This window comes from Pseudorca crassidens, chromosome Y, assembly GCF_039906515.1.
Source record: "Pseudorca crassidens isolate mPseCra1 chromosome Y, mPseCra1.hap1, whole genome shotgun sequence".
Taxonomy (NCBI): domain Eukaryota; kingdom Metazoa; phylum Chordata; class Mammalia; order Artiodactyla; family Delphinidae; genus Pseudorca; species Pseudorca crassidens.
The window spans coordinates 16718916-16743513 of record NC_090318.1 but is presented as its reverse complement, the minus strand read 5'-3'; the positions used below and the strand labels follow the sequence as shown (position 1 = coordinate 16743513).

At 44.5% G+C, this 24598-nt stretch overlaps 1 protein-coding gene and 1 long non-coding RNA gene across 2 annotated transcripts; both read right to left on the bottom strand.

Annotated features, from left to right (window-relative positions):
* Positions 1-1373: 1373 nt before the first annotated feature.
* On the bottom strand, positions 1374-3053 carry LOC137217887 (testis-specific Y-encoded protein 4-like). Its single transcript, XM_067724887.1, has 5 exons — positions 2739-3053; positions 2055-2132; positions 1840-1951; positions 1597-1742; positions 1374-1490 (listed from the first exon to the last, which is right to left on the bottom strand). Exons 1-5 carry the CDS (start codon positions 3051-3053, stop codon positions 1374-1376), a joined length of 768 nt encoding a protein of 255 aa, XP_067580988.1.
* An 8978-nt stretch (positions 3054-12031) lies between these two features.
* Positions 12032-24323, bottom strand: LOC137217829 (uncharacterized). Its single transcript, XR_010940283.1, has 3 exons — positions 20944-24323; positions 12595-12811; positions 12032-12166 (listed from the first exon to the last, which is right to left on the bottom strand). It is a non-coding gene; the product is annotated as an uncharacterized lncRNA (long non-coding RNA).
* Positions 24324-24598: the final 275 nt, after the last annotated feature.

The window sequence follows — 24598 nt, the reverse complement described above, 5'->3', positions numbered from 1 at the left end:
CTCACTGCCTTCCCACCCGTGTCTCCCTCACCTCCCCAGATGTCCTCCATACACCTTATACCCCCATGTCCTGAGATGTTGTCTGGAACCCTAGCCCTGAGAGGCTAATTGTCTCAGCAAAAGACCCTGTGTTCATATGCACTAGAAGGGCATCCGGTCCAACCGTGAATTAAATGCTAAGGCTTCCTGCCGTTGTATCCCATTAAAGTGTCTGATGATATGCAACAGGGAGGATACATGGAGGACCACTATCCAACAAAATTAACTTCCAGCATTTCAATCTCAGGCCCTTGCTCATCAGGCCCTTTCCTTGAACTTCCGCATTTCCCTTGGAAAAATGACAGGCCCCAGTTAACCAGTCCTTCTCTTATTTCTCCTTCCTCCACAACCCCCATCCCACAGGCAGAACTGCATCCTCTGATGCAATCCCAAAGTATGATTTCCCCCCACCTCTACAACTCTCCATGGACTGGTAATTCCCAGGCAGCAAACTGAGAAGCCTGCCTGGGGCTGATGTGTCTACCCTGAGCCCCTGCACAAACACCACACAAACACATACAACTGATGCTGCTTATTTATCTTCCGGTTTTATTCCAGGTTTACTGGTGTCTCCCTCTCTGTACGTCTCACCACCAGACCTCTCTTCGTTTCTTCGTGTGCACGACAACCACGTTGACCGTTCGCCTTCACCCAAAGCAGCTTCTTAGGTCAAGGGTGATGCTCCATCACACGCATCTCAAGATCGGGAGTGCCTTTGAAAACACACACAGGCACACACATAATAACCCAACCTCTCTGAACGATGCTAAAGACCGCTTTAACTTTTTAAGGCCCTGCCCAGGAGACAGAGTCACATCCCCTGTGATCTCTTACATTTCCTCCAACCGCATATTAGAAACTTTTCTTCATAATCGACGCAAAACGGCCACTGTTCTCACAATAGCCATGGCAGGTGAAGGAGATGCATAAGAAAAGTAAAAGATGACGGTGATGATCAAAACAGAAAAAAATGATGGGACAGCAAGGTAAGGCTTTGCACAAAGGGGACTCACACACCTTTGTGGAAACGAGGTGGTGGGGGAAACCTGAGGCAAGCCCAAAGGCAAGCCCAAATTTAAGGGGGCGGTACAGGAGGCCTGAGCGTGGGGCTGATGGCCATGGAATGACAGTTCGGAGACGTGCACCTTTGAATCTCAGTGACTCTGACTCTCATGCTGCTTCACTCGCCTAAAGCTTCCCTAATCAGAACCAGTCCTGCACTGCAGTTTTCCAGACGTGCTGTCGCACCCTGACGCCCTCACGGCCTGGTGTCACTGTATGCCTCTGAGCCTCAACTCCTCCATGAGTGAAATAAACGACCCAGCTTACTCGTTTCAGCGCCCAGCCCCTGGGCTCCTTACCCACCTGTCCTCTCGGTGACCTGTCCCGGTGGGGCCTTTCTCCCTCAGGTAGTAGCGCAGGGGATCGGGCCACAGGTCCTCGCCGATGATCTGGTAGGGGAAAGGGGCCCGGTCGGGACAGGCCAGGCCAGGCCAGGCCCACACCCCTCCCCCCGACCAACATCGCCATTGCTGAGGAGGCCCAGAGGCACCCCACCTCAGCAATCCTGCTAGATCCTACACAGGTGTGGTCAGAGAACCAGTTGAAGAAATTAAGGCCGCTGTTGTTGTGCCTGAGGCTATACACCTCCTTTTCAAAACGACGGTGCCACTGAATTGGAGCGAGATGAGATGCCCTATATCCTGTGGGAAAAGGAGCGTGGGACAAGGGCCTAAATCACGTTTCAAGTTCACCTCACCCCATCTGCCCTCCCCCACGATCCAGGGAGCTGTCTCTTACCAGTGACCTCAATGAGATACTCCTTAACAACCACCTCATTCTGGAAATAGGGGTTCTTCCGGAAAAACAACATGATCTTGCGGTAATCACTGGGATATGTGAGTTCCTCCACCTGCCGGGACAAAGTGGAGGCGGAGGGTGAAATCTCTCTCCAGCAGACCTGCTCTTTCCTGCTTTCCGGGATAAATCATTTCCCCTCTCCTCCCCAGCCTGACCTTCAAGTTGGTCATGTAGCTAAGCATTTCTTTATCTTGGGTACTAATCATGGCCGACATCCGGGGGTGGTTCACAAACTGCTTTACGTCAAGGAGCCTCTAGATGCCGGAGGCGAAAGGGCTGGGAGAACAGAGCGAGCCTGGACAGCGGCCTGGGAGTGTCTGATCTCAAGGCCCCACTAGCATCTAGTCCTATTCCTTCAATACAGACTGCATGAAGGAACAATGAGCCCCTCGGGGTGTGCATATCTGTGCACTAAAACAGGGAGCCTCCGATTCTGAGAGGGAGGCCCTGATCTCCATCTGGACAGAACAAGCTTACTTCCGCACAGCAAACACTCCTGGCTCTAACTAGGATGCGCTTTCATAACTCCCCACTTTCACCTCCGTTTCCCTGATGGTTATTCCAAGAAGAACCTGTGCACGAGACAACTCTTGTGTCTCAAGAGGCCCTGGTACTAATGACGATACCTTTTTGGACCTCTGCAACTAAAGCCCTAGTCTTACTTCCTGCTATGCAGAAAATCAGCATGCCCCCACAATTTCAGGATCACATTTCCCTGAGTGTGCCCACAATGCACAATCCAACGGATACATTTTGGTACCCAAACGGCCCGCTATGTTAGGTACCCCTTGCACTAGCCCGGCCACAACGCGGTCTCTCAAATACAAAATTAAGGATACAACTTTGACCCAGAAGCCAGGGATGCTCTGGATGATGGTGCTTCTGTGTTCCAGATAAGGCTTCCGTCTCCGAAGTGTTGTGACCTTGAGACGAAAGAGTTGTCGGCTGCACTCTGCATTCACAGGCTCCAGCTGTAACTGCAAGACCTCCAGCGCCTCCAGCGAGGCACTCTTCGGCGACGGCCCCGGCTCTTCCTGCCCCTGCTCCTGGAGCTTCTCCTCCTGCTCTTCCGCCACCACCTGCTGCTGCTGCTTCTCCGCCACCACCTCCACCTCTTCCATCATGTCCTCCACAGGCTGCCAAAACACCTCCATGATCCGCGCCACCTCTCCCTCCAACAGGGCCGCGCATTGCCGCACCACCTCCCCGATAAAGATGGCGGCCTCCTCGCCCCACCCATCAGCTAGGGCCAGCACGCTACCCACCTCCCGCACCACACCTGGGGACCCCCTCCCTCACCTAGGACGACCCCGGGTCCCGCCTCACTGCCCATGCGGACCTGGCTCGGAGCTGGGGCAGCGGCGAAGGTGCGGCAGTTGGAAGCTCAGCACGTGGGCCGAGCACCACACAGGCTCAGCGACTAGAATCACGCTTCGCTGCGGACTGAATCGTTCCCAGGAGCCTCTGCGGTGAGGAGCGCTGAAACGCATGCACAGGAGCTTTGGACACCAGGCATGCGTGTCCAGGTGGCAGGAAGCAGCTCCAAGCCGCGCCCAGGCCGCTCGGCCCCATCACAACCAATCAGGGTGAGGACAGTGGGCGTCACCCTCGGCTGCCTCGCCCCTCGCCCTGTGGAACAGGCCGGCCTCCGGGATTGCCGTGTCCCCCCAAACACCCGTTCCCCTCGCCCGGCTTAGCAGCCCAGGTTCCACAAAGAGCTGGCCTCCAGGGAGGCCTCCGGCCTTGTGTCTGGGGTGCCCGGGTGCCCTGTGATACCTAAGTGGCCTGTACCAGTTGGAGCCAGGAGTTCCCGCTGCAGCTCAGAAAATCAGAATCCGGTTTGCCTCGGGACCTTTAACCACTGGGAGCTCTCAGAAAATGTACAAGGAAATGCATGGTGGCCGAAGTTACTGGATACTTTTCTTCCAGGGGACAGAGAGCCCGAAGCTCTGTGGCATGAGAGGGGAGTGTCCGGCAAACCCAGCTCTTTGCTCGACTTGAATTCCTTTGCTCAAGAGCAGAAAAGCCACGCAGTGAAGAGCTCCGTCTGAGTGTCTGTCTCCCCTTTGTCTTTCTGTGTGTGTGTGTGGTGTGTGTGTGTGTGTGTGTGGTGTGTGCGTGCGCGTTCTTGTTTCTGTATGTATCTGCTCCCTCCCTGTGTGGCCCACTCTCCTGGGATCCCCTCTGGATGCTTAAACTCTCCGAGAAATTCTACCTTGCCTGGCACCAAAAGACCTCTCCTCGTGTGTGATTGGCACCCACGGGTTCTCGGACTTTGTGTGACCACACGTTTGCATAGTGCCTTTCAAACGCTTGAGTGGCAGGCAGAAATTGCCCTTCTGCTAGCCAACATAAGGTGACAAGCGTCCCTCCGGGAACGGACATTGACACATGGCACAAGACGAAGTTGACTTGGCCATGCTGTGTTTTGAGAGATCGAGAGAGGGACGACACGCTTTGGTGGCACTGGGGAACGCCAGAAACTTTATTTGGACACGTGCGCACACACTGAGGTGCTGAGGACTGCACCCAGTCGAGGGCCACCACGCATGCATGCATGCCTTCACCACTGCCAACCCGAGGATGTGAATTTTGCCGACCCTAAGGATGCCCTGTGAAAGTGGTTCTGCTCTCGTCCACCTTCTAAATGAGATCACATCCCAGCCCAGCCCTTCGCCCCAGTCTTGTGGGACAGGGGAGCAGGGGTAGAATCCAGCTAAGCCATCACGGCCATACTCCTGAGCCACAAGGGTTGTCAGAACATTAGAGTGATGTCTTAAACCAGCAAAATCAGTGTGAGGCAGTCGGTTATGCCTCGGTGTGGGTCGGTGTGCCAAACCTTACGAAACAAAGGCCAGGTGTTTCTCAAGGGCCTACAGAGGGGTGGGGGGAAAGGTTGCTCGTGCACTGGAGAAGGAGATAAAGGTGGCTGTAGCTGAGATGGGAGTGGGGCTGGAGGGGTGGGGGGTGGGTCTTTCTTCTTTGGGCCTGGGCATCGGGCCCTTTATGATTCTCATGTACTTTGCATCCTCCCTGTCCTTCCACAGGTGTTTTCTTCCTCCCTCTAGTCTCAGCCCCTGGTCGAGGGTGCTGGCGTGTGATGCCACTTACACTTTGCTCCACGGGCGGTATCTCCGGGCTGGATTCCCTGGCTTGGGGGCTTCAACTGGCCCACAGTTCACGTACGTTCTGTGAGCTCTTTAAGCTTTTCCACGTCCCCGCGTCCATCCCAACATCCACGCATCCATGACAGTAGTCGTGCCTATTCCTGACCACGCACGTGCACACACGTGCCCCCCCACGCCCCCCCCCCCACCACACACGGGCAGGTACCTGAGCAGAACTCTACACGTACGTGTTTCCACGAGAAAGGATTTTGGTCAGCGCACCCTTGTTTACTGTTCCAGTTGATTTCTGTCCCCGCCTCCCCTCTGTGGATCTAGCCCATGTGCACATTTAGCTCCACGGGTTGTTCTTGGAACGATTGCCTGCCTACGGGACGGTGTGGTTGAAAGTGGGCGCAGTGGGAGCTGAGTCACGTGCACCTGTGTTCTGTTTCCTCCCGGTTGCCTTCGACAGGTTGACCGTGGGGAGCACGCAGGCTCGATTCCATTCCCTGTGCCCCTGTCTGTGGCACCATACAGGAAGACAAGGTGCTAGGGGCCCAGCCGACTTGGGACACGCTTTCCTCTTCCTGGAGCTCTCAGGTTGGTTCGCGTGTCCCCGGGCCGTCTGCTTAGAGAGGTGCTCCAGGGCTCCCTTTGCTCTGTAGGTGTTTGCCCTCAGCTGGTTTCTCTTTCCCCCTCAGGCAGCTGTGGGAGGCCACTGGGAACCAGGTCGTGGCTACGTGTGTGCTACAATGTCCTGAAGATGGACAGCACTTGGGTGAAGAAATTAGGCTCTGAAGGTGAGGCTGAAAAGAGGAGGTGGGCTCCCTTCCCGTCTGCCCTGCTGTTTACTGCTAAACACGCACAGAGCCCCCACCCTGATGGCCACCCTGGGAATCTTGCCTGCCCCGGGGGCCAGCGTCAACCCGTCCCTGGTGCAGAAAGCAGCACCCTCTTCATTCGCCGGGAGGCCCTCTGCCCACTCGGGGTCTCACTGACTTCGTCAAGGACAAGGCTACCTTTCCGTTCCTCTCGGTAGCTCTGTGTTGGCCGAGGCTACCGCTCGGCTGTAGGTCCGCTGACCCCCTGGTAACGGGTTGGCCAGGTGACACCGAAGAGCCTGACTTAGAAGCCAGGGGCCCTGTCAGTGTCACCTGGGACAGACCTCCTTCAGGTTCTGTGTGATACACAGAGAGAATGTGCCCCCAGCGGCACTGGGCAGAGACGTGCCAGGAGAGAAGGGCATAGGGACCGGAGGATGTGATCGCTTTAGACAGGCAGCGAGGCGGGATATCTGACAGAGGGGCTCCCGGCCGCAGTCAGAGAAAGAGACACGAGCTCACGCGCTGAAAGTGTAGAGCCCCCAACACGGTCTCTGCAAATGCATCCAGGGCCCATTCTGTGATTGTATTCACCATAGACTTTGGCCAGGGATGCGATGCTAGAGATTCAGCCTGGGTCCACAGTGTGAGTGCATTGGCTACAGCCTGTGTCAGTGGGTTTACTGCTGAATATTCAGCCTGGGCCCATGGTATGACTCTGGAAGCTACAGCTTGTATGCAAAATTTACTGATGGGGATTCAGCCTGAATCCACAATGTGACTGTCCTAGCCTGAGGCTGTATTGGTGGATTTAGAGCTAGGGATTCCGTTTCTGTCAAAATACTTACTGGTAGTGATTCAGACTGTGTCCAGGTATTTACCACTGGAAATGGAGCCTGAGTCCACATATTTACTAATGGAGATTTAGTCTGTGTCTACTTTGTGACTGTGTCAGCTGCAGGTTGTGTCCAGGGATTTACTGCTGGAGATTCAGGCTGGGTCCACTGTGTGACTGCAATAGGTACAGCCTTTGTCCAGGGAATTCCTGCTGAAGATTCAGACTGAGTCACAGTTCAAATGTACCTGCCTCAGGCAGTATCCCAAGTTTTGCTTCTGAAGAATCATACTTGGTTCCTGGTGTGACTATATCAGATACAGTCTCTATCCAGGGTTTACATTCCACGAACCAGCCTCTGTCCAGGCATTTTCTTCTGCAGATTCAACCTGGATCCATGGTGTGACTGTATCAGCCTCAGGCCTTGACCAAGGATTTACTTCTGGAGTGAGAGCCTGAGTAAATAGTGTGACTTTGTCAGATATAGGTTGTGCAAAGGGATATCCTGAGTCCATGGTGTTACTACATCAGCCAGAGGATGTGTCCAGGTCTCTACTACAGGAAATTAAGCCTGGGTAAATTATATGATTGTATCAGATACATTGTCTGTCCACTGATTTTCTGTTGGAAGTTCAGTTTGGATCCAGTATAACACTATCAGATGCAGGCACTGTCCAGGGACTTACTGCTAGAGAATCAGCCTGGGTCCATAGCATGTCTACATCAGTTGCAGCTTGTGTCCATGGATTTACTGCTAGAGATTCAGCCTGGGTCCATGGTATGTCTGTGGAAGATACAGTCTCTGTCCAGGGATTCGCTAAAGATTCAACTTGAGTTCATGCTGTGACTGTATCAGTTTCAGCCTCCATCCAGGGATTACAGCTGAAGATTCAGCCTGAGTCCATGATGGAGCTGCATCAGCTACAGCGTGTGTCCAGGTGTTTACTTGCGGAGTTTCTGCCTGCTTGTGGAGTTTCTTCCAAGCTGTGACTGTATCAGTCTCATATTGTATCCAGGGATTTATTTCTAGATTTACTTTATTGGTCCATGTTGAGATAACTGCCAGTTTCAGACTGCCTCCAGGAATTTACTGCTAAAGAGTCTGTTGGGGTCCATGTTGTGACTGTATCCATTTCAGACAATGTCCAGAAATGTAGTATACCGCGTGACTATATCAACTACAGGCTGTGTCCATGAATTTACTGCTAGAGATTCAGCTTTTTCCACTGAGGAACTGTTCCAGCTGCAGTGTCTGTCCAGGGATTTACTGCTGAAGATTCAGCTTGAGTCCATACTGTGACTATGTCAGTTTCAGACTGTGTCCAGGGATTTACTGCTGGGGTCTCAGCCTGAATCCAAGGTGTAGCATCAGCTTCAGCTTTTGTCCAGGGAATTATTTCTGAAGGTTCGCCTTGGGTCCACTGTGTAAATGTATCAGGTAGAGGCTGTGTCCAAGAATTTGCTGTGAGAGAGTCAGTCTGCGTCCACGGTCTAACAGTATCATTGTCAGACTGCACCCAGGGATTTACTGCTAGAGATTCAGCCTGGGTCCACCATGTGAATGTGTCAGCTATAGTTTTTGTCCATGGATTTATTTCTGAAAGTTCACCCTGAGTGCACTGTGTGACTGTATCAGTTATAGGCTGAATCCAGGGTCTCATCGTGTCCGCTTCAGACTGAGTCCACAATCTATCTTTATCACCTTCAAACTCATCCCAGGGCCTGACCGTAAAAGCCTCATGTTGTATCCAAGTTTCCACCTTATCGGGTTGGTTCCAGGGCTTGACTATTTTCCTTTGTGGACTGTATCCAGTGGTGGGATGTTTTGATTACTGGCTCTGTCCACAGTGTGACTGTCTCCATTTGAGTCTGGAACCAGTGTTTGACATTTTCAGCTTCAAACTGAGTCCAGGATCTGGCTAGATCACCTTCAGATTGGGCCCAGGAGTGGGCTGTTTCAAATTCTGTCTCGATCCAATGTTTGCACGTATCCATCCATTTGAGTATTCAACCAAGGTCTGACTCTATCAGATTCAGGCTCAGACCAAGAAATGATTGTCGGAGATTCAGGTTGGCTCCAGGTTCTGATTTTATCAGTTTGTGTTTGCAACCAAAGTCTGACAGCATCAGCTTCACGCCTAGTCCATGCTGTGACTGTATTAACTTTAGACTGTGTCATGAGTCTGAACGTAGATGATTCAGGCTTTGTCCATTGATGGATACTACCAGCTTCAGACTGAATCCATGGTCTAACCACGTCAACTTCAGGCTGTTCCAAGAGTGGAGTGTTTTAAAGTCTGCCTGGGTCCTCTCTCCCATTTGATCAGGTTTTGTCCAGAACCAAGATCTGGCTGTACCAGCTTCAGGATGGTTCCAGGGTCTGATTGTTTCAGTTTCAGTGTGGGTCCAATATTTGATTGCATCTGCTTCTGGCTGAATCCAATGTCTATCTTTACCTTCTTCAGTCTGAGTTCTGGGTCTGGCAATTTGGAATTTAGTCTGAATCCAGGGTCTGCTTCCTTTAGTCTGTAACCATGGTTTGGTTGTATCGGCTTTTAATTGAGTCAAAGGTCTTGCTGATTGCGTTCCTGACTGGGTCCAAGTTTGGACAATGTCGGCTTCAGGCTGAGGCCACGGTCTGATTGTACCAACTTTAGAGTGGATTAAAGGATCATTTACCTGAGTAACTGTATGAACCAAAAGCCATGTTGTATCTTTAGTCTGCATCTGGGGTTTGACTGTACAGTGTCATGTTTATTCAATGGACTCCTTCTACCCACTTGACTTAAGGATCTGATCGTCCTTGTCTTATACTGGGCCAAAGATGTAATTGTATTGACTGCAGATGGAGCTCAAGTAAAGTTCCTGTTAAGAGTTGATGCAGTCCAAAATTGAGTTGACTTAGATTCAGGGAGAAGCCTGTATGCTTCTGTCTTTTCTATAGGTCCTTGGGATCTAACTATATTTAAGACAGGCTGAAACCAGGGTTCCAAGGTATCGGTTACCATAGGATATTGGGATCTCTCTTCATATAGTATGGAATGAGCCCAGAATCCAATTTTATGAACAATTAAAGGGACCCATGGTTGCAAGTTATAAGTTACTGGTTTAACAACAGCATCAACTCTATCAGCTACATGATGTATTTGGGTTCTAACACTCTCCTCACTAGATTGAATTTGCATAACCATTCCTGTTTTATCAGGCACAAAATGGGTCCAAGGTCCAACACCAGGTGTAATTTCTAGCCAGGGTCTAGCTAGAAGTTGACCATGGAAAGGAGCCTTACTAGACTGAACTTGAGACTGAACAGTATTAATCTCAGAATGAACTTTTGATCCAGCTATGTCACTTGAAAACAGAACATGTGATCCACCAGCATTACCTAACGGTGGAGTATGAAGCCCAGTTATACCACCTAAAGGTTTAACCCAGGATCTTAGTGAATCTGTCATAGTTTGATACTTATATTTCATTGCGTCTCTGTGAGGAAGGTTCCAGGGTGTAGGTATATCAGGTGTTGGAGTGTTCTGAGGTCCAGACAGAACAGAAGGATCAGAAATATCAGCCACTGGGGTACTCCAGGGCATAGCTGTATGAGAAGGATCCCATGATGTGGCAAGAGGAGAGGTCCAAGATTGTACCATTGGGAATGTGCTAGCGGAGGAGAGCTGACTGCTTTGAAGGCGTAACTGTGTGCTGCCAGGAAATGAGTCTCCATTATTTGACCCAAAAAATAGTGGAGGAGGATTTCAGCGCTGTCTGTTCGGTGGGAAAGTACCTAATCTTCTCCTCCATGACTGTTCAGAGAATCCATGGGAGGTCAAAATGGTAGAGGCCCTGTTCAGGCTAAGCCTGTCTTGTATACCACGTCCTACCCCAGGAGAAAAACTGCAGGGTAGAGAAAAAATAGGATCCAGTGGCTTCTGGGGTGCCTTGATTAGCCATCTCATCCAAGATAGGCAGGGGGCTGTCTTGGTCACAAGAACTGGGTCATAACAGGCCACCGAGGACTCACTGACCAGGCCTACCAGTTCCCAGTGGTTGCCAAAGTGACAGAGAACAGGACTACCCTGCTGTATCTGAATAAGGCAACAAAGATAACCCATATATATATGAGATAGATAGGCATATATTAAATACATAAGAAACATATCCACATTACATATAGGTATATAATATAAGTGAATTATAAGATACATATTTATACATTATGTATATGCCTAACATTGTTTATAAGGACATTAAAATATATAAGGTTTATCTTTTTTTCTACCACATATAAATTCCAAATGACATGACAAACATGTGCCTACTTCAAGGAGGTCCATTAAACCACTTAGGTACAAATAACCATAACGCTGATTAAAAGAGGAAAATAGTAGGGGGAATTTAGAGAACATTATAAAAAGTAAACTACATATTCAGCAACTTTATTTGGATGTCACTTATTATCCCCTTAGCTGGGTATTTCTAGGCAGACTACCTCTACTGCTTTTAGTCTGGTTCAAGCCATCATTCCTGCTTCCTTCTCACCCATCCTTATCCCAGCATTTGTTCTCATCCAAGCAGGCAGAATGACACTCAGAGTAAAGGCCAAGGGCTTTATGTTGTTACCCCCTGATCTCAACGCTTAACGTTTTTCCTTTGTTCATTTTGCTACAATGCAAGCATCGTAACCTCCTGTTCTTTCCATAGCTTCAAAGATTATTTTTAGTAAGTTCTCTACTTCTCAATGAAAATATTCCAGCTTTATTTTATTTTATTTTTCTTTTTTTTAAAACATCTTTATTGGAGTATAATTGCTTTATAGTGGTGTGTTAGTGGTGTGTTCTGCTGTTTAACAAAGTGAATCAGCTATACATATACATATAACCCCATATCCCCTCCCTCTTATGTATCCCTCCCACCCTCCCTATCCGACCCCTCTAGGTGGTCACTAAGTACCATCCAGCTTTCTTTTTGATCTGAAGAATAAATGTCTCTATGCATCTTCTTTTACATAGTGATGATATATGTTTAAATATATCTATATGATTATGTAACCCTCATAAAGATTACATCTGTGAATTGCAGTGGAAAAAACTTTCTTTTTTTTAAATTAAATTTAATTTATTTTTTATACAGCAGGTTCTTATTAGTTATCTATTTTACATTAAACTTTTTTTATGTATCGTTTAACGTGACATCTACCCTCTTAAATTTTTAAGCATATTGTATAACATTTGTCAATCTGTATACAGCATGTTGTACAGCATATATCCAGAATTTATTCATCTTGCATAAATGAAAGTGTACATATATTTCATAGAATTTTACACACAACTTTATATGTCACCGCAAAGGTAACTGCCCCTATACAGTAAGTACCCAGCAGTCTTCTGGATGACTCCAGATGCAAAAATTGTTACTTTCAGTCGGGTGGATATGTTGATGGTGGGAGAATGAGAGGTCCACCAGCTTAACTGACAGCTTCTTGGTACTGTTCCCAGAGTTACCGTGGTCTGAAGGAACAGATATAGGAAGGATTGTGAGATATGGGTTATTATGTCTCTTACGTATTTTATACCATAGCTTCCTAAGATTTTTACAGTATATCTTTCAATTTTTTTAATTACATAAAATTCCTGAAATACCCTCACTTCTTAGCTTCCATCTCATCTCATATACACTTATGTTATACACTCTTGGAATTTGTAGCTGTTCCCAAACCCTTGCTAAACAGAATAATAGAACACAGAATAATTGTAACCATTGATAGTTACTTTACTTCCTTAAGGACTCAGTTGTTTCTCCCTGTAAAGTGGAGTAATATGGATTTAATTATTAATAGTTTTTAAACTTTCCATTTTATTTTCTGCTTCATTTGCTTTTTTATATTAATTTCTAAACTACATTTATGATACAACAGACCATAACTTTTGTGGCTTACTCTGATATTGGTATACCCTGCAGTGTCTGTATGAGCAGTTATAACAGCTCTTCCAGAAGATGTTATAAGTGTGAGAAAGCAGTATTTCTTCCCTCCTGATAGGGTATCACAGGATGAGCACCCCTGTGTCTCCTTTGACTTGATCTTTTCCAGCCTATAGCCATGTAAGGTACCTTCTTGGTCCGTGACTCCTGAAATGTCAGAGTTTAAATGTTTCCTAAGGGAAAAGAAAAATAAAGAACATAATAAAATTAGAGTGAGAAAAACATCCATTTAAGCCAAAATGTCTGCCAGTATAAGGTCTTTTACTTACTTAGCAATATAATCCAACAAATTTCTACTTTATATCCCTGTAAACTGAAGTTCTACATTACACACTGAATACAATTTGAGTTTTAGAACTTCAAGCTTCCTTTTTAATATATTTTCCAAAGAAGATAAAAGTCCTTTTAATGCATCAAAATCCAAAGCCAATATAGTTAATTGTAATGAAGCAAATATAAAAAATAAACACAACTGTGATTCCCTTATGGCTCTAGGTATACCTAAAGTTTAGTCAGACAGCTGGCTATGGAGAGGATCCACCACCGACTCATGAATAATAATGCCCTGGCGGGTTTCAGCCATGGATACTAGCCATGGGGAGTCACTGGATGCTGACGGTGGGGCAGTCATTGGGGTCGATGAGCTTAACCACTGCTTTTGAGAATTAGGTACTAAAAGGGTCAGATAGGGAGGGGAAGAGGTAAACATAACATGACAAACAACATCTTGTTGAATGACTAATGAGATTTGTCATCCTACATTTTTTATTTGATGAAGAGGGAAAAGAGGAGAATACAGAGAAGAGTGAGAAGGGATAAAGGTTGCAAAAATGGAAGATTAAGTGAAAGAGAAGAATGAATAAGAAATAGGAAATGAGATTAAAAAAATAATGAGAAAAACAGAAGATATTTTAAGAGGTTAAAGAAAAACAAAAGTATCTTCCCCAGTACTAAGACAAAAAAGAGGAGAAAAATCCCAGGTATCTATCACTCACTACCACATCAGTGAAAAAACAATCCCCAAAACTGGTAGAAGCAAAGTGGAGCTTTCATGTTGGCTCACGTGTATGTGAATGCAAGAGAGGATTCTAGTAGAATAGCTCTCAAGGTTGAGACTGAGATTACAGAGTACAGAATGTCTGACATCACAATAACTACTAGTGAGATAGCTACCTTCCTTCTATCACAAGTAATCAACTAGAAATGTTATATGTAAGAAATTTAATGAAGTTAAATATTTTTAAATTAAAATTTTTATCTATCTCAATATTAACTTTCATTTTTGGAATGGGCCAAGCAATATCCCAGTTCCACACCATGAAAAAATTATGATCTATTTGGGCATTACCACGTGGCTTTCTTTACCTACTACACACTACTTATTAAGTAAAGGAATTAGGTAGGCCTATATGACCTGACATAGAAGTTAATGAAATACTGATTGATTATAGTTTAAATAATTTACAGATATGAATACACAAATGATACCATATTTTACTTATACACTTATTCACATGCCCATACATACTTACTCATCACTCTCAACTCAGGAACACTTATCGTATAAATTTGTAGAAAATTATCTCAAGACCTAAATTCACTTTGCTATGATGGCAGTCTGGGGCAAAGAGAAACTATTCAATCATTGTTTGCCAAAGTCCTCACATAGAATGTGCTATATACGGAACACATAAACATGAGGAAAGAAGCTTTTACCCTAATTGAGTTTTCAATTTAGGGGAAGAGTATGTTATTTAAGGTGAATTTCTGCTGGCCAATCCAGTATAAAATCCATTATATAAGAATAAATTTATATTTCATATCATATGAGTCATGAGGTAGCAGCTAAGTCAGCTTTATGATTTGATCAGAAATCTGAGTTCATTCTATCTACTTGGAAATTTTTGTACTTGACATTCATCCTCGAGATGACTGAAAGATGCTTTCTGTATTCCAAAGAAGAAATGAAATAGGGCAAAATCTCATACCTTCCAGCTGAGTCAGACATTTAAGTCTCAATAAGTAGCCTTTTCTGACACTTCCAGTGCTCCCCATTGTATTTCTCCCTTTATTTCGTACCCTGTGCAAGGAACTACTCTTATCAATTCAGCCTTACAATAACACTCAGAAACATTTTAAAGTAATAAATTTGTAAAAATGACCACTCACAAACAAGAGGAGCACAATGCTATAATAATGAACTATGGAAAAACTATGGGTATTAAACTTACGCTTGAATCGAAATCTGAAGGATGAGTAAAAATCAAGGAAACAAAATTCGAGAAGGGAGTTACTACCCTTTAAATAACTTGTTTAGAGGAAAGAAAGCATGTGGTATCCAAGGTATTTAAAGAGAGCCAGTTAAAAGAAAGTAAAAAAAAAACGAGACGGGGAAGCATCATAAGGGCAGAGAAGGAGATGCTTACTCAATATAACCCTGTGAGAAATTCTCAGCGCCCCCTCTTCCCCCAGCAGTGGTCATGAAGTTTTATACTGGGTTTTTAATTATTTTTAAAGGTAACAGAAAAATATTCAAGGACTGAGGTGATATCAAGATGGCAAACTAGGAAGCTCCAGGATCCTGTCCCGCATTCCAACACCAACTCAACAGTAATATATTAATTCAAATACCTTTGTGGGAGCTCTAGAAACCAGTCAGGACCTGCAGCAAGCAAGCAAGTGCACAATCAGAAAAATCCACACTCCGGATCTTAAGAAATTCCATAGCGCTCTTGTCCCAACTCCTCCCAGTCTCAAAACTCTGCAATTGGAAGGAAACAACCGATCCCCGGTTCCTCCTACAGGATGGAAGAAAAAAAAAAAAAAGAACCAAATGTTCACCGTTTTATGGACTGATGGTGGCCAAAGGGTTGGTTTCTGTCCTTACTGACTGAAAGCTCAGAACGGTTTGGAAGCATGGTTTGGACATAGGTTGGAGGCCACTGAACAATGGCAGGTGCCACAGCATGTGAAACCTGCCGGAATAGTAAAGACCTGCAAGTGGCTGAGTACGAGAGATTACGGGAACAGGAATATAATGGAACACCTCAGGCCCTAGGAGAAACAAGACTGGGCCTCTTAGAAAATAAGACATGTAAAAGTAGATGTATATAGGACACAACTGACAAAAAACTACACGTGGAAGCCTACAGAGGCACATACCCAGAAAAGGCCTGAGAAGACCCAAATCTTCTCTCCATAATAGTTAGTAGATGTCTTCTCCTGCACCAACCCAGACTGCAATGTTTATTACAAATGCCAGATTTTCAAAACAGAGATAAAAAACAAACAAACAAACAAAAACAATACAACAGGAAAGCATGGCCTATTCAAAGGAACAAAATAAATCCCCCAAAAACCAACCATTCAGATATTAAATCTTTGGACTTACTTGACAAACAGTTTATATCTTCTGCATTATTGAGGTTGTTTGGCATATAACAATAAATAAAGTTAAAGTGTACAATGTGTTCATTTAATACACATATGCTAGAGATGATTCCCAACAAAGAGTTAGCTAAGTCCTCCATCATGTCACATAGTTAACCATTTCTTTCTGTGGTAAGAACAGTTATGACCTACTCTCTTAGCAAGTTTCAAATGCACAATACAGAATTAATTACAGTAACCATGCTGTATCTTGATCCTGCCACAGCTAATTCATGTTATAACTGGAAGTCTGTACCCTTTGACCAACATTTGCCCATTTTCCCCACTCCCTAAGCCCCTGGTAACTACAACCCTATCTGTTTCTATGAGTTCCGTTTTTCTAGTTTCCCTGTATAAGCAGTTACGGTATTTTGCTTTCTCTGCCTGACTTAATTAGGATAATACCCTTGTGGTTCATCCATGTTGCCTTGCCAAATGGCAGAATTTCTTTCTCCCTCATGACTGAAAAATACTACACTGTATAGATAGATAGATAGGTAGATAGATAGATAACATGATGAATGGGTAAAGATGCAGCGTTTTCTTCATCCATTCATCCCATGAATGGGCATAGGTTGTTTCCACCTCTCTCTCTCTCTTTTTTTTTTTTTTTTTTCGTTGCATCATGCAGCATGCAAGATACTAGTTCCCCAATCAGGGACTGAATGCTCTTGAAGTGCGGAGTCCTAATCACTGGACCACCAGGGAATTCCCTGTTTCCGTATCTCGACTATTGTTTCTATATCTTGACTGTTGGAGATATTGCTTTGTATTTTCTTTCTATATATCCATAGAAGCTCAGTTGCTGGATCATATGGTAGCTCTATTTCTAATATTTTGAGGAACCTTCATACTGTTGTCCATAGTGGTTACACCAACTTACATTCCCACCAACAGTGTAGGAGGTCTCCCTTCCTCCACACCCTCTCCATTACTTGCTATCTCTTGTCTTTTTGATGATATTATAGCCATCCTAACAAGTATGCAATAATCGCTCATTGTAGTTCTGTTTTGCATTTTGATGATGATTACCAGTGTTCAACATCTTTACATGCTTTTGTTGGCCATCTTATGTCTTCTTGGGAAAAATTTCTATTTAGTTCCTCTGCCCAGTTTTTAATCACATTGTTTGTTTACTTGTTTTTGGCATTGAGTTATATGAGTTCTTCACATACCTTGTATGTTAACCCCTTATTAGTTGTATGACTTACAGATATCTTCTCTCATTCCATACATGGCTGTTTCATTTGTTGTTTCTTTTGCTGTGCAGAAGCTTTTTAGTTTAATGTGATCCAATTTGTTAAGTTCTGCTTTTGTTGACTGTGCTTTTGGTGTCATATACAAAACAATTATTGCCAACACCAATATCAAGGAGGTGTTTCCCCTATATTTCCATCTAAGAGTTTTATCGTCCCAGTTCTTATAGACTTACTTAAATCTGTAATTCATTTCAAGTTAATTTCTGTGAATAGTGTCAGATAGGAGTAAAATTTCATTTTTCTCCTTGTTGTTATCAGTTTTCCCAACACCATTTATTGAAAAGACCATTCTTTCCCCATTCAGCATTTTGGTTCCCCTGTCAAATATTAGTTGGGAGATTTATTTCTGAGTTCTTGATTCTGTTCCACTGATCTAGGTGTCTGCTTTTATGCCAGTATTATACTCTTTTGATTACTCTAGCTCTGTGATACTTTGGAATCAGGAAGTGTGATGCCTCCAGCTTTGTTCTTCTTTCTCAGGATTGCTTTGGCTGCTCAGGGTTTCTGTTCTTCTGTAAAAATTTTAGAATGGCTTTTTCTATTTCTATAATAAAAGACATCAGAGGAACCTCCCTGGCGGTCCAGTGGTTAAGACTCCGTACTTCCACTGCAGGGGGGCACAGGTTCAATCCCTGGTCGGGGAAATAAGCTCCCGCACACCGCATGGCGTGGCAAAAAAAAAATTTAAAGCCATTGGAAATTTGATAGGGATTTCATTCAGTCTATAAATGGCTTTGGATAGTATGGGAAATTCAATTAATTATTCTGATCTAAGAATATGGGATATTTTTCCATGTTTTTCCTAACTTCATCAAAGCCTTCTTGTTTTAATGTACAGATCTTTCACCTCCTGCATGCAATTTATTTCTAAGTGTTTTATTATTTTGATGCTTTTTGTAATTGGACTATGTTATTTTTTTCAGATGTTTTGTTGTTAGTGTACAAATATGCAGTTATATGTAAATTTTGTACCTTGCAACTTTAATGACCTTGTTGATTAGTTTTAGCAATTGGTGGTGGACTCCACAGGGTTTTCTACATATAATATCAAATCACCTGCAAACAAAGATAATTTTGCTTCTTCCTTTTAAATTGGATGCCTTTAATTTCTTTTTCTTGCCCACCTGTCCTAGCTAGGACTTGATGTACAATGTGGAATAGGAGTGGTGAGATTTTACCCTTTCTGCTTAGAGTATGATGTTATCTCTGCGTTTGTATATGGTCTTTATTGTGTTGAAGTATATACCTTCTGTACCCGGTTTATTAGGTATGTTTATCATGAAAAGACATTATATTTTGTCAAGTGCCTTTTCTCCATCTATTGAGATGATTACATTACTTTTATCTTTCATTAATAATGCGGTGTGTCATACTTCCTGATTTGTATGTTTTGAAGCATCCTTGCATCCCAGGGATAATTTCCACCTGACCGTGGTGAATGATCCTTTTAATGAGCTATTGAATTCCATTTGTTAATATTTTGAGAAATTTTGCGTCTATCTTCATCAGGTATATGGGTCTATAGTATTCTTTTGTTTGTAGTGTCCTCATCTGGCTTTGGTATCAGAGTAGTAGCCTCATGAGATGAGTTTAGGAGTACTTCTTGTTCTTCAATTTCTGGAATGAGTTTGAAAAGGACTGGCATTAATTCTTTAAATATCTAGTAGAATTTATCAGTGAAACCATGTGGCCCTGGGCTTTTTTGCGTTAGGAGGCTTTTGATTACTGATTCAATCTCCTTGCCTGTTATTCGTCTGTTCAGATATTCTATTTCTTCATTATTCAGCCTTGGTAGGTTGTATGTTCTCAGAATTTATCAATTTGTTGTCATAAAATTGTTCACATTAGTCTCTTAGGATCTTTGTATTTCTGTGGTATCAATTGTGATGTATTCTCTTTTCCGATTTTATTTATTTGAGTCTTTTCTGTTTTATTCTTAGTTAGCCCAGCTAAAGGCCTCTCAATTTTGTTTATCGTTTTGAAAATCTAGATGTTAGGTTCTTTGATCTTTTCTTTTTTTTTTCTGGTCTCTATCTCATTTCTATTTCATTTCTACTCTTTGTTATATCCTTCCTTTTTAAGAAATTTTGGTCTTAATTTGTACTTATTTCCTTGAGGTGTTTGTTTATTTGAGATCTTTCTTTTTTCATAATGTTGGCATTTATTGCAATAAACTTGCCTCTTAGAACCGCTTTTTCAGTACCCCATTGGTTTTGATATATGTTTCCATTTTCATTTGTTTCAAGATATTTAAATTTCTTCTATGACTCACTGTTTGTTCAGAAACGTGTCGCTTCATTTCCACATGTTTGTGAATTTTCGAACTTTTCTTCTGTTATTCATTTCTAGTTTCATACCATTATGGTCAGAAGAGATTCTGGGTATGATATTAATCTTCTTACATTTGTTAAAACTTGTTTTGTGGCCCATCACATGGTCTGTCCTGGAGGATGTTCTGTGTGTGCTGGAGAAGAATGTGTATTCTGCTGTTGTTGGATGGAATGTTCTGAAAAATGTCTGTTAGGTCCATTTGTTTGAGGTATAGCTCAAATCCAATGTTTCGCTGTTGAATTTCTGCCTGGATGATCTATTACTGTTGAAAATGAGGTACTGGAGTCCCCTACTATCACTGTAATATGTGTTTTTCTCCCTTCAGATCTGTTAGTACTTACTTGGTATATTCAGGTGGTCTAAGGCAGGGGTCCCCAACCCCTGGGCCACGGACCAGTACTGTTAGGAACTGGGCTGCGCAGCAGGAGGCGAGCGGCAGGGGAGGGAATTAAGCTTCGTCTGCCGCTCCCCGTTGTTCCCCATCGCTCGCATTACAGCCCGAACCATCCCCTCCCACCCGCCCCCACCCCCACCCCCCGCAATTTTTCCCAGTCCGTGGAAGAATTGTCCTCCATGAAACCAGTCCCTGCTGCCAAAAAGGTTGGGGACCGCCGGGCTAAATTATGATCATCTTTGTTTCATTAATGTTTTGGCTACAGTTGATGTTGTTTGATATAACTATAGCTACCCTATTTTCATTTGGTTTCCATTGAATGTCTTTTTGTATACTTTTACTTTGAGCCTATGTGTGTCCTTACAGGTAAAGTGAGTCTCCTGTAGGCAGCATGCAGTTGGTTGTTTTATTATCCAACCAGCCACTCTATGTCTTTTCGCTGGATGATCCAATCCATTTACACGTAGATTAATTACTGATAGGTAAAGACTTACCAATGCTGTCCTATTATTTTCTGGCTGTTTTGTACTTTCACTGTTCCTTTCTTCCTCTCTTGCTGCTTTCCTTTGTAAATTGATGATTTTCTGGATTAGTGTGCTCTGATTCCATTCTTTATCTTTTGTGTATCTACTGTAGATGTTTGGTTTATGGTTATCATAAGGTTTATATAAAAATATATGTTTCACAGATAATTACATAATTTTATATATAATTATACACATATATATTTTATTATTTATACTATATATATTTATGTTATGACACGTAGGGGAACTTCAAACCCACTTCAAGGTACACTGGCCCAGTTCTGCAGACATCGGACCCAGCTAGGAGAAACCAAATCTATTTCAAGTGACCCATAATCAAGTGGCTCTAAATCCACAAGAAGTACCTCAGATCCAGATCCACTTCAGAGCAAAGAAGACTAACTTCAGGAATCCAGACTCAGTTTAGGCATTCCTCAGCAACAGACCTGGAAATCAGAAACATACTGCAAGTTCACAGGGTTAAAGATATGGGGCTCGCAACCTACTTAAAGGAATCAAGCCATCCTCAGGATACCAAAACTCGGTTTGGAGGACATAGATTCAACTCAAGGAAACCAGAGGTTTCTCAAGTGTCCTAACACACCTCTAGAGACCCCAGATTACATCAAGGGACCAAGATTCAATTCACACACTCCCAGATATCAATCTATGAGGTCCCCAGACCCACCCTAGGAGCACTAAGACATATATGGCTAAACACAGACTCACCTCAAACAGACCCAAATTCAACCCAGGCTCTGTCCACAGGACCCAGACTCTGATTACAAAAGCTGACATCTGTTCATGGGCACCAAACTTAGTACATGCATCCCCAGAAAATACTCCAGAGGACCCCAGACACACCTCAGGGACCCCAAACTGATATTGGCCAGTCCTAATCCATCTCAATGACACAGACTTCCACAGACAACATATTGAAAGCCTAGAAACACCTCAGTTGATCCAAAGTCAACTCAGAACATTCAGGCTCACCTTTGGAAATCCCAGGCCCAAGCTCGAGAGGCAGATTCAGTTTGAATAGTCCCCAAATCCACCTCAGAATTGCCAGAACCACCTCAGCAGACTGCAGATCAATTTCAAAGGAACTTGGCTCAGCTCTGGAGACCCAGACACACTTCAGACAAACCAAATGCATCAGGGGGTATCACAGAATAATCTCAGGTGACCCATATTCATTGCCATACATACACCTCAGGGATCCTAAACCTAATTCATAGGAATGAGTTGGGTTAAGCTCAGGCATCGCCAGACAACAGCCGTGTCCTCAGATACTCAAAAGAACACTCAGATCCACCTACAGGTCCAAGACGTGTTTCAGAGTATGTTTGTTTCATACAAACATACCACTCAGGCAGGCCTACACACAGTCCTGGGAACCCCCAACAGGTAGCCTAGAATCACCTCAGATACGCAAACCTCTTTAAGCGCAATAATATCCACTTCATGAATTCAGACTCACCTCAAGCACCCCAGGCAACATACTTGGGAACTCAAAATACACCATAGGGGTCTAAGCCCCAACTCAGGGTAAAATACAGGGGGCCCACAACCTACCTAATGGGACTGAACCATCCTCAAGGAACCTCACTCAGGTCAGGGGAAACAGACTCGGCTCAGGGACCACAGAATCACGTCAAGCACCCAAACTCTCCTCTGGGGTTCCCATATTCAACTCACACATGCCCAGACATCCACTCAAGAGGCCCAGACCCCCCCCAGCGATCCAAGACCTACATACTGGCATCCAGATCCTCTAGCATGGCCCCAAATATCCACCAACATTACCCTGAAGTACATAGACTCAGGTCCCATAGGACCCAGACTCAAATCAGGAGGTCACCTCATGGACACCAGACACAGTATATACAGACACATCCCCAAGTAACATTCCAAGAGACCCCAAACATACCATGGGTACCCCTGACACTATCAGAAAACTCTAACCAACTTCACACTTATGGTGGGCTTCTGCAGACAACATAATTGTCCTCAAAACCCCACAAGTGGCATAAAATAGGCTCAAGACATGCAGATGCACCTCTGCACACCTAGACCCAATACTCAGTTCAAACTGAGCAGACTCATTTGAATACTGCAGACCCACCGTGGAGATGCCAGATCCACCTCAGTGAAACCAGATCAACTTCAGAGTACCCCGGCTCAGTTGTAGAGACACTAGGCCCACATTAGAGAAATAAAATGCACCCGGCAGGTACACAGGTACACATTTGTCAGGGGACAAGGATTCAGTTTTAGGCCCCAGGCCTAGCACTGTATAGAACCAGTATTGTATAGGACCAATACTCAGCTCAGGTACTTCATAAATCTCCAGGGGATTCAGATACAAGCAGACCCAGATCTACTAAAAGACACAAAACAGTTCAAGATCTGTCAGGTGTGCCCACACAACAGTTGAGGCAGCCCGTGACTCTAGGTAATTCAGATCTCTAGAGACAACTCAGACTAATCTCAGGAGACACCTGACCCCCCTACACCTGCAACCATCACAGTGGACTTAGCTTTCCCCGGGCGTCCCTGGGTATCCAGAGGGGCAATAACCCAAACGTCAGGAGACTCAAACATCTTCAGGGACGTTTGGGAACTCAGGGAACCCAGATTCAGCTCAGAGGACCAAAGGCAATGTCAGACTCAAACTGCAACTCCAGTCTAAGAGGAAGGACATACCACCCTCCACAAGGGAACCCACACCCACCTAAGGATATACAGACTCAGTTCAGGAGACCTAAATTCAGATGACGGGACATTAAGTTCAGAGAAATCTGAAAAATATGAGGTTCAGGGCAGAAATGAGGATGTGTCAGATCCAAATAAAGGGTCCTAAAAAGCAATACAAGGATTTCAGACCAACCCAAGGGGATAAAGTCTCAATTCAGGTACGTGAAAACAACACTCCAGTAATGCCACACTCAGTACAGGGGTGCTCAGGTTTGCCTCAAGGGACCACAGATCCACCTAAGGTAATCCGGATGCTACCCCAAACCATAACGGTATCCAAATCCATCTCAGAGGAGGGCACACCAACCAGGAAGAAAGACAGATTCCCACCAGAAAGTCCAGATTCATTTCCCAAGTTCCACACAGGAAAACTCAGACCAAATTCAGGTACACAAACTCAGATACAGCATTCACTGACATCACTTGGGGTGTATAAATATACCAGAAAAGGGCCCAAACATACTTCAGTAAGGCTGAAACATGCCTCTGGGGACCCGGACATACATCATGGACCATACAACCAAGAGGAGAGTGCTGATAATTGTCATTACACCCAGACTCGGCTAAGGTACCCAAGACAACATTACCAGGGTTTTACACTCTCGTAGAAAGAACCAGGCCAGCCACAGTGGAACCACTCCCATATCAGGACACCCAACTCTGTTCAGTCATCCCCAGCTAAAACCCAAGGAGCCATGGACACTATAGGAAACTCAGACCTTCTCAGGAACTCAGATTCAGCTAAGGGATTTCAGACAACATGCCAGGTGGATACAGATCAAACTCAGAGTTTCAGACCAAACTGAAAGGACCAATACCACTAAAGGGATCCCATGCACAATTAATGGGACACAGACCCAGTACAGGGGAGGTCAACTCTTCAGAGGCATCCCCAAACAACACCCCAATACCCACACTCAAAACATATGTCAGACCCACCTTAAGGGACTTTAGACTCACAAGGGACCTAAATTTATCTTAGATTAGACTCAGCTGAGAGGGGGAAGAATCACCAGGAGACCCCAGACAAGGTGTCAGGTAGTCCCAGACTATACTGGGTCCAGACTCAAATGAAGGAGCCAAAACCACGAACAGTGGATGCCAGATCAACCTATGGATATATTGACTCAACTCAGGCATCTGCAAAGAATACACCAATGGCTCCACACTCAACATAGGATCCTCAGACCCACGTGTGGGATCCAGTCTCACTCTAGAGTCCTAGATTCAGTTGAGGGGACTCAGATTCCACCTTCGGAGATC